At 48.6% G+C, this 10,000-nt stretch overlaps 1 protein-coding gene across 1 annotated transcript in view; it reads left to right on the top strand.

Annotated features, from left to right (window-relative positions):
* The window catches only part of LOC123976550 (pleckstrin homology domain-containing family O member 1-A-like), a 25,493-nt gene that overhangs the window by 5,834 nt on the left and 9,659 nt on the right, over positions 1 to 10,000 (top strand). Inside the window, exon 2 of the mRNA XM_046058808.1 lies at positions 417 to 566. Within this exon, the coding sequence (XP_045914764.1) occupies positions 417 to 566 (150 nt within the window). The remainder of the gene's footprint in view (positions 1 to 416; positions 567 to 10,000) is intronic.

Below are 10,000 nucleotides of genomic sequence, written 5' to 3'. Positions count from 1 at the left end.
GCTTCCTAACAATAAAAATTGTTCACGAGTCCCACACCTCGAGCCCGAGTCGAGTCATAAGTCTTTTGAGGATGAGTCTGAAGTCACTGTGTGTGCAACTTAAGTCAAACTCGAGTCCCGACCTATGGTGAGTGAGACAGAAGGGGCGGGGCTGCGTAGTTCATATGGAATAGACCAACAGGCCTGTGGAGAAGAGGGGGTCGGCCGTGTCGCTCAACCTTCTGCCAACTTTTTCATTGTGGCCTCAGATCTTGATCTTCCATCAAGGAGAATCAGAATCTCTGATGGTTCTACTGGTTGTTCTAGTCTTTCCATCAGAATCTACCGTTTCCTACTGGTGTTAAGGACTTTAACTGACTCTACTGTTTTCTGTGGTTTCTCTCTGACCCTGTTTTTGTTGTATTGTGATGTTTCAGGGCGTTCAGGACTCGGGTCCACAGGCAGTCCAGCAGCCGGAGAAAGTGGGCTGGATCAGGAAGTTCTGCGGCCGAGGGATCTTCAGAGAGCTGTGGAGGAACCGGTACGTGGTCCTGAGAGCAGACCACCTCTACATCTCTGACAAGGAGGTGAGGACCAGTTCTCTTTCTCTTTGTTGCTCTGAAAACCCCAAAGGCATCAACCTGAAGGCCTCTGAGCCGGCAACAATAAATATGCAACATCTGGTTAGACTTTCAAAATAAAACTAGTGGTTAACGTAGGAAAAGATCATGGTTTGGCTTAAAATAACTGTGCTACATGCGTAACTTAGACAGGCTAAGTAGCGCTACTTCCGCTAACGCTAAGTCCAGTTTCTGTCCCACCCGTCCACCTCAACCTCTGTCTTACTCGGACTTTCCTGTTATTTATACTCAGCAGTGGCGGTTCTAGACCAGTTTTATTGAGGGGGCCTGACTGGGGCCTGTGGTTTTATCAGAGGGGCCCATTCAATCCGGGACAAAAGAGACAATCTTTCAAAATGTCTTGTGTAGTATATAATTTAATGTTTTAGTATGTTTCAGTCTTTTCACTAACTTAGTTATGGTTTTATTACCTTAAACAAAAACAACCGTCCTGTTAACTTTACCTCAGGTTACAGGACACTCTTTGATGCAACACTTCTTGGTAAAGCTTAATAAACAGTAGAAGCTCTAGTGTATGAGACATCCTCTGGATCCCAGTTTATATTTTGTATCCCACTATAACCTTTGCTAGGAAACAACAAATGGCTCCATATTCACCCCTGTTATTAGTCCGGATGTGAAATATACATAAAATTCAGAGGGGGGTCATAGGGGCTCCCCCCAAAACCGCCACAGATACTCAGCCTACTTTTAGCGCTGAACAATGGCGCCAAAGAGCGGAGGACGCAACAGCGCGTTGGTATCTGATGCTCTGGGCTGATACGGCTGTAGTCAGTAAACAGAATCTTTCTTCTTGAACCTGGATCCTGTTTCCACAGATGTTGGTGATGAAGTCATAAAGTAGGGTCAAAGAGTTTTGAATCAGTGCAGTGGATGTTTCAGCCACCAGCTGAACCCGCGTCAAAATGGCGTCCACAGAAAGGAGTTTGTTGAAAAGCGATGAAGAAAAAGAAAGATGATCATGTTGCTCTGCAGCTGCTGGATAAATAATCGGCTTTAAGAAACCGGTTTCAGATCCAGACGCAGGAGTCAGAGGACGGACTCAGCGACCCTCGTGTGTTTTTAATTTTCAGCTCCGATGATGCTGAACGCTGAGTCAGACCGACTGATCATGTGACCCGCGGTGTCACGCTCACGTCCTTATCAGAGCAAATGTCCTGAGAGAGACGAGCGGTCAAGAGAGGTTCAGAGTTAAAGGGAGAGAGAGAGACTTTATCAGATTTTATTCACACACATTTGTTCCTCTGTCCCTGTGGGGACATCTCATTGATCCTGACCTGATTCTAACCTGAACCCTCAAACAGCGTCTCTGGGGCCCTCAGCGTCCCCATCAGGTTAAAGTCCCCGCAGGGATACAAAGACATGAGTCACATGAGGGGGTGGAGCCTGCCGCCACTTTCTCTCTCTCTCTGATTGGCTGAGCTGCCTGTTGCTGTCTGATCCCAGCAGACCAATCACACGCTGATGGGCAGGAAGGACGGCGTTCAGGATCTCGGTCAGAAGCATCTGGAACTCGAATCAAAACAGAGAGTCTGAATCATGAAAAGTCTCCACTTCCTGTCCTGCTGCCGAAATGATCTATAAGAATCACAATCCTGCGGCCATGTTGGGCATCGTAGCGGCGTTTTAACAGTCTCTGCTTCCACCGAGTAAAATTGATTCGCTCTCGGGTATACACTTTTCACCGCCGACCTCTCTTCTTTGCTTCGGCTTGTTTTAAACTTCTCAGGCTGTAACAACGAGCTTTCTGACCGGTTACCAGTGGCTGAAAGGCGGCGGGCGAGCAGATGTGGGAGGGGCGTGTCACGCCAAAGTGTTCCAGGTCTTGTTGCACTGACATTTTGTTCTGGGTCCGGATCTGGATCAGAGTCTGTGTGCTGTTGAGTTTGTGGCTCAATTATGTTAAATATACAACGTCCGGTTAGACTTTCAAAATAAAAGCATTTTTTTGCGCCTTGACGCCTGAATTTTTGAAGTATTTGTGTTTTCATTTGCTTTCTTGCTGGTGCTAATTTAAGTGGAGATTGTTAATTTGTCTACGGAGCGTAGAATAGATAGAAACTAAGGGATCATTGAGGGCATTGGGGGAGTACTTCGGCCACGGACTAAATGGAAGCGGTGTGATGAGAATTGGCGTTAAGGGGTTAACACTGTAGGTCGTTTTACTTTACTAAAAAGATTCAGTGTTGACTTTTTGATTCATACGGAAACAAACACCGGCCTCCTGAGGGAAAGTCCGGTTTCTGGCCCTCCATCCACCCCAACCACCTCTTTACACTGTTATATTTATCATACACCTGCTTACAGCGTGGTGCTCTGGGGGCTCTGTGGCAGTCTGTGGTGGTCTGTGGTGGTCTACGGTTAGTCTCTGTGTTGGTCTACGGTGGTCTCTGTGTTGGTCTGTGGTGGTCTCTGTGGTCTACGGTTAGTCTCTGTGGTGGTCTACGGTGGTCTCTGTGTTGGTCTGTGGTGGTCTTTGTGGTCTACGGTTAGTCTCTGTGTTGGTCTACGGTGGTCTCTGTGGCAGTCTGTGGTGGTCTCTGTGGTCTACGGTTAGTCTCTGTGGTGGTCTACGGTGGTCTCTGTGGTGACCTCTGTGGCCTTCGGTGGTCTTTGGTCTCTGTGGTGGTCTCTTCTATGGTGGTCTCTGTGTTGGTCTGCGGTGGTCTGATGCTGGTCTCTGTGGTAGTCTACAGTTGTCTCTGTAGTGGTCTGTGGTGGTCTCTGTGGTCTGCGGTTAGTCTCTGTGGTGGTCCGTGGTGGTCTGTGGAGGTCTATGGTGGTTTCTGTGGTGGTCTGTGGTGGTCTATGGTGGTCTATGGTGGTCTCTGTGGTGGTCTATGGTGGTCTGTGGAGGTCTCTGTTATGGTCTGCGGTGGACTGATATTGGTCTCTGTGGTCTATGATGGCCTCTGTGGTGGTCTATGGTGGTCTCTGTGGTGACCTCTGTGGCCTTCGGTGGTCTTTGGTCTCTGTGGTGGTCTCTTCTGTGGTGGCCTCTGTGGTGGTCTGTGGTGGTCTGTGGAGGTCTATGGTGGTCTCTGTGGTGGTCTATGGTGGTCTATGGTGGTCTCTGTGGTGGTCTTCGGTGGTCTTTGGTCTCTGTGGTGGTCTCTTCTGTGGTGGCCTCTGTGGTGGTCTGTGGTGGTCTGTGGAGGTCTATGGTGGTCTCTGTGGTGGTCTATGGTGGTCTATGGTGGTCTCTGTGGTGGTCTATGGTGGTCTGTGGAGGTCTATGGTGGTCTATGGTGGTCTCTGTGGTGGTCTGTGGTGGTCTGTGGAGGTCTATGGTGGTCTCTGTGGTGGTCTATGGTGGTCTATGGTGGTCTCTGTTATGGTCTGCGGTGGACTGATATTGGTCTCTGTGGTCTATGATGGCCTCTGTGGTGGTCTATGGTGGTCTCTGTGGTGACCTCTGTGGCCTTCGGTGGTCTTTGGTCTCTGTGGTGGTCTCTTCTGTGGTGGCCTCTGTGGTGGTCTGCGGTGGTCTGATGCTGGTCTCTGTGGTAGTCTACGGTGGTCTCTGTGTTGGTCTGTGGTGGTCTCTGTGGTCTGCGGTTAGTCTCTGTGGTGGTCTACGGTGGTCTCTGTGTTGGTCTGTGGTGGTCTTTGTGGTCTACGGTTAGTCTCTGTGTTGGTCTACGGTGGTCTCTGTGGCAGTCTGTGGTGGTCTCTGTGGTCTACGGTTAGTCTCTGTGGTGGTCTACGGTGGTCTCTGTGTTGGTCTGTGGTGGTCTTTGTGGTCTACGGTTAGTCTCTGTGTTGGTCTACGGTGGTCTCTGTTATGGTCTGCGGTGGACTGATATTGGTCTCTGTGGTCTATGATGGCCTCTGTGGTGGTCTATGGTGGTCTCTGTGGTGACCTCTGTGGCCTTCGGTGGTCTTTGGTCTCTGTGGTGGTCTCTTCTATGGTGGTCTCTGTGTTGGTCTGCGGTGGTCTGATGCTTGTCTCTGTGGTAGTCTACAGTTGTCTCTGTAGTGGTCTGTGGTGGTCTCTGTGGTCTGCGGTTAGTCTCTGTGGTGGTCTGTGGTGGTCTGTGGAGGTCTATGGTGGTCTCTGTGGTGGTCTATGGTGGTCTATGGTGGTCTCTGTGGTGGTCTATGGTGGTCTGTGGAGGTCTCTGTTATGGTCTGCGGTGGACTGATATTGGTCTCTGTGGTCTATGATGGCCTCTGTGGTGGTCTATGGTGGTCTCTGTGGTGACCTCTGTGGCCTTCGGTGGTCTTTGGTCTCTGTGGTGGTCTCTTCTGTGGAGGTCTATGGAGGTCTATGGTGGTCTCTGTGGTCTATGGTGGTCTATGGTGGTCTCTGTGGTGGTCTATGGTGGACTGATATTGGTCTCTGTGGTCTATGATGGCCTCTGTGGTGGTCTATGGTGGTCTCTGTGGTGACCTCTGTGGCCTTCGGTGGTCTTTGGTCTCTGTGGTGGTCTCTTCTGTGGTGGTCTCTGTGTTGGTCTGCGGTGGTCTGATGCTGGTCTCTGTGGTAGTCTACAGTTGTCTCTGTAGTGGTCTGTGGTGGTCTCTGTGGTCTGCGGTTAGTCTCTGTGGTGGTCTGTGGTGGTCAACGGTGGTCAACGGTGGTCTCTGTGTTGGTCTGTGGTGGTCTCTGTGGTCTGCGGTGGACAGATATTGTTCTCTGTGGTCTATGGTGGCCTCTGTGGTGGTCTATGGTGGTCTATGGTGGTCTCTGTGGTGGTCTATGGTGGTCTGTGGAGGTCTCTGTTATGGTCTGCGGTGGACTGATATTGGTCTCTGTGGTCTATGATGGCCTCTGTGGTGGTCTATGGTGGTCTCTGTGGTGACCTCTGTGGCCTTCGGTGGTCTTTGGTCTCTGTGGTGGTCTCTTCTGTGGTGGTCTCTGTGTTGGTCTGCGGTGGTCTGATGCTGGTCTCTGTGGTAGTCTACAGTTGTCTCTGTAGTGGTCTGTGGTGGTCTCTGTGGTCTGCGGTGGTCTTTGGCTTCTGTGGTCTGTGGTGGTCTGTGGTAGTTTCTGTGGTGGTCTTTGTGGTCTGTGGTGGTCTGTGGTGGTCTCTATGGTGGTCTGCGGTGGTCTCTGTGGTCTGATGTTACCTGTAGCTCAAATCAAGAAGAGGAGCAGGTGTTTAATCAGAGGAAGGTTTATCTGATCACATCTTTTACTCATAAACCGGGTTCAGACAGGACAAGCATCAGGAGGAGACGCTTCTTTTTAATTTTGGGCGAAATGTTAACCCTGCTGAAACTACGGGATCTGGTGTTGATAACTGAGAACTACATACCGTACCTTCAAGGGGTTTTTCTGTTTGCATTTTCACTACCAACAGGAACGCTGAGGGGACGTCGCTCTACTAACCGCCATACACTCAATAAACTGGACTTTCACCTGGGAGACCAGTGTTCGTGTCCCGCGTAAAACAAAAACTCAACTCAATCTTTTTCGTAAGTTAACAAAACGTGGTTGTCTTTCACCTAAACCAGGATCTTTTTCTAAACCTAACAAACTACGAGGTTAACCACTGCTTTTATTTTGAAAGTCTAAGTGGACGTTGACCGCGGAGTCCTTCACACCGAGGGCGTTAAAAAGCGACGCCGTGGGGTCATGACATCCATATGTGACGAGCTGGGAGAGAGAACATGTTGGTGCAGTTGTAACTCGTGCGGCAGCATCTAAGCTACTCGAATGTTGACAGATAAACGCTGACGGTCCTGATCTTCCCCGCCGTCAGCAGCCTGCACTCCTGCAACCTTTGCTTCGTGGTTTGGAGTAAAATAACGTTGAGGTCAGAGGTGCTCCGCTGTCACCATAACAACAATGAGGTTTAGTAAACGATGATGGTCGTGGTTATCGTGGTTTCCTACCAGCACTACGTTGAGTGCTGGTAGGAAACAGGAAATGAACATCCACCCTCTGTATCATTACTGCGGCCACTAGAGGACGAACAGATTCAGCGACTCCACCTGTAATAAAAAGCCGATGTTGAGTCCAGGTCGTGTGTAAACATGAATGTTGTGGGGACGTGAATCTGCTGACTAGCCTTCCTTACGGGGACATTAAGACCTGGTTTAAAGGGGACCTGTTATGCTTTTTCATATTTTCTGGCATTTCTATAATGTTAAACATGACAAAGGCTTTAAATAGTGAGGTTAAAGTATTTAAAAGAAATCCCTGTGAGCAGAAACCTCAGGTGCTTTTTCTACCAACGTCTCCGTTCAACGTAATACGGAGCCAGACGGAGCTGCTGTTCCATATACGGTCATGTGCTCCCACACTGACGGCACGGCAACGCTCAGTCTGCCTGTTCTGCCCAGCAACAACAACAGCCTGGTAATGTGCTTCAGGTCTTGGCCAATCAGAAGACAGTGGGCTTTGAGAGGGGGGGCCTTAAAGAGACAGGAGCATCTACAGCTCGTTTCAGACAGAGGCTGAAATGAAGGCCTACATGTATAACCAGTATAAGAAAAAAATATTTTTTTGAATCAACTGGCGACCTGTCCAGGGTGTACCCTGCCTTTCGCCCGATGTCAGCTGGGATTGGCTCCAGCCCCCCGCGACCCTGTACGCAGGATAAGAGGTTGACGATGGATGGATGAATGTTGAATCATACAAAGCTGCCATACGGGAGTCACAGAACTAAAATATAGGACTGAAAAAGCAGTTTAAGAGGTCTCCTTTAAACTGTTTTTTTTACTAATAGCTCGGTATGATGTCATTCTGAGCTGGATTTCTATATATGGTCATTTGCTCCAGGCAGAGAATGCTGGCCACACCCCCAAAAAGGAACATGCAGCCCTATCCCTGCAGCAACCTGGTAAACACATAAGACAATGGCCAATCAGAAGACAGTGGGCTTTGGAGGGGGGGTTTAAAGACACAGGAGCATCTACAGCTTGTTTCAGACAGAGGCTGAAATGAAGGCCTGCATGAAGAGTCAGTATAAGACAGAAAATAATTTTTTTGAACTTTGAATCATGCAAAGCTGCAAAACAGGAGTCACAGAACTACAATATAGGACTGGAAAAGCAGTTTAATAGGTCTCCTTTAAGGTTACGGTTCACGGTCAGGGTTTGGCGTGCAGTGGTGATAGGATCCAGAGTGGAGTGGATTCACGTCCATAGGTTCATCTGGGAAGCTTTGAGTCTCACATCTGATCAGCGTGTTGCTGAATTCTTCTTCAGCTGCTCTTCTGGATTAAAATCTCGCTCTGTCAGGAAACAGCTTTAATGACGTCTGTTTACTCTCAGCGTACTTCTGCTGCCAGAGCTGAAGCTCACACCGGCGCTGATATCGACAAATGGTCAACGCCACCACACACACACACACACACACACACACACAGTGGCTGACCCCATGTGACCTCGCTGATGTGAACACATGCTTTTCTGGTCCAGAGGGTTTAACGACACGCAGTGATCGATGGTTTCAGAGCTGTTGATTGGAATTGATCTGAATTTAAATCACTGTGTGTGTGTGACCTGCACATCAGCTGCTTCCTGTAGCCTTTAGAATTAAGCTCCTCCTCCTTTAATACAGAGCTTTTAACAAGCTAGCACCAAGCTGCAACTCCTTTGTTCACTAGAGGTGCCTTCAGGTTTACTGGAGGTTTCCAGAAACAGAAGAAAGTAAATCTGGGATGCAGCCTTCATTAGTTAAAGCTGTGATCACATGACCTGGAGATAACCACTCCTCACTTTAGACTTCAACCAGCTTCAACGTTCCTGATCCAGGCAGGAAACTGCTGCTTTCACTTTGTTATTATTATTATTCAGTCAGTGGGTTAAATTCTGATTTTACATGGTTTAATCGTCATTCTGCGTCCGTTTTAAAGTGTAGCACTTCCTGTCTGAAACGTGCTGTAGGGATAAAGTTTAATATTGTTATTAAAGGGTCAGATTAAAGGCACATGTTTTTGTGTAACGCTGGCCGAACACTAGGGGGGGCGTTCCCGCGCCGACAGAACGGCCATGGCGTCGCCGACTGAATCGGAGCCTCAGATCAGAAACCTGCAGCAGCCAATGAGAGCGAGCTGAGCGGGAAGCGTCCCCAGCGTGTCTCTGCTCTATAAAATGTGTAAACCTGCTGATTCCCTCTTCTCAGCCTCGACTTTGTCCGCAGTTTGATTCTCTTCTTCTTTTGTTTTTCTGTCAACCAGCTGTCGACGACAGTCTGCCTCCGTGTTCGTTTCTGTCTGAAGTCACGTTTGGTCATGCGAGATTCTGTGAGATCCCCGGAACCGTGTAGTGTAAACGGCGAGTGTGTGGTCGGGAACCGCCTGCTGTGTGTGTTCTTAAGATTAAAATATTACAGATCGGTTCGTTCTGTCGTTCTGCGTGTGAGATTTTTAAACTCAGGTAAGATCTACAAATCCTCCAGTGAGCAGCAGCTTTTCCCTGCGGACAGTTCATATTAAATAAGAACATCGTGAAGCAGCGTCGTGTACGAGGCATGTAGCTGTACTTCGAGTTATAAATGCAGTCAAGTCTCTGAGCTGGTTTCCAGTCCGGAGCAGCTGCAGACTCTCCTCAGATAAACTCTCTGGATTAAAGTTGAACGATGTTAAAACGTCCGATGAATGAAACATGGAAGCAAACGCAGCGAGCGAGTCAACTCAAAGTTTAACTCAAAGTGAGCCTCTTTTACCGACGTGACCTCCTCTTCCTGTGGCGTTCCTTTACGCTGCAGCTGATTGGCTCCTTCAGGCTGCAGAGAGGTTTTAATACTGCGAGCTCTTCTGAAAGGTTTAATGTTAAACACGGAGTCTCTGCTGCTGTCTTTACACCTGAGGGACAGAAAATCCTCACGTCCATCTGTTTATTAAATAAATAAATATTAAAAAGTGGAAATCAGAACAGCTGATCTGAGATCTGTCCCATATACAGATGAAGAACCGTGCGTGTTCGTCAGAACAGAACTGGATTAAGTACTCAGATCCATAGGTGTCATTTACACTGGGGACACTGGGAAACCCTGAGGTGTAAAGGTTTTAGCACTTAAAGAACCACAAGAGCTCCTTTTAATGACTTCATATTCTGTAGATTAAATTCTTCTGAACACACACACTTTGTTCATCAGAAAGGACAGAATCCAGTGAACAGATACTTTCTCCTGAATCACAGGTGTTAAATGTGCACCAGGTGTTGTTTCTGTGTCACTGCACCTGTGTGTGATGTCGTTAACCCGATCACATCAAGCCAACAGCCGCTGTGAAGCTCAGTGGGAAGACGGGACGCCCGAGAAACCTGCTCTCTGATTGGCTGTCAGGTCCGTTAATATCAAACACAGTTCAGGTCAACAGCCTCACCTGTGTCCTCTCTCAGAGCTCAGGATTTATTCAGTGCAGGATGTAGGGTAGGGGGGTGTGGGGTAGGGTGTGTAGGGTAGGGGGTTGTGGGGTAGGGGG

The sequence above is a fragment of the Micropterus dolomieu genome, linkage group LG09, assembly GCF_021292245.1.
Source record: "Micropterus dolomieu isolate WLL.071019.BEF.003 ecotype Adirondacks linkage group LG09, ASM2129224v1, whole genome shotgun sequence".
Lineage (NCBI taxonomy): Eukaryota > Metazoa > Chordata > Actinopteri > Centrarchiformes > Centrarchidae > Micropterus > Micropterus dolomieu.
Note: the sequence above shows the minus strand (reverse complement) of the source record. Positions and strands in the feature narration are given on the sequence as shown.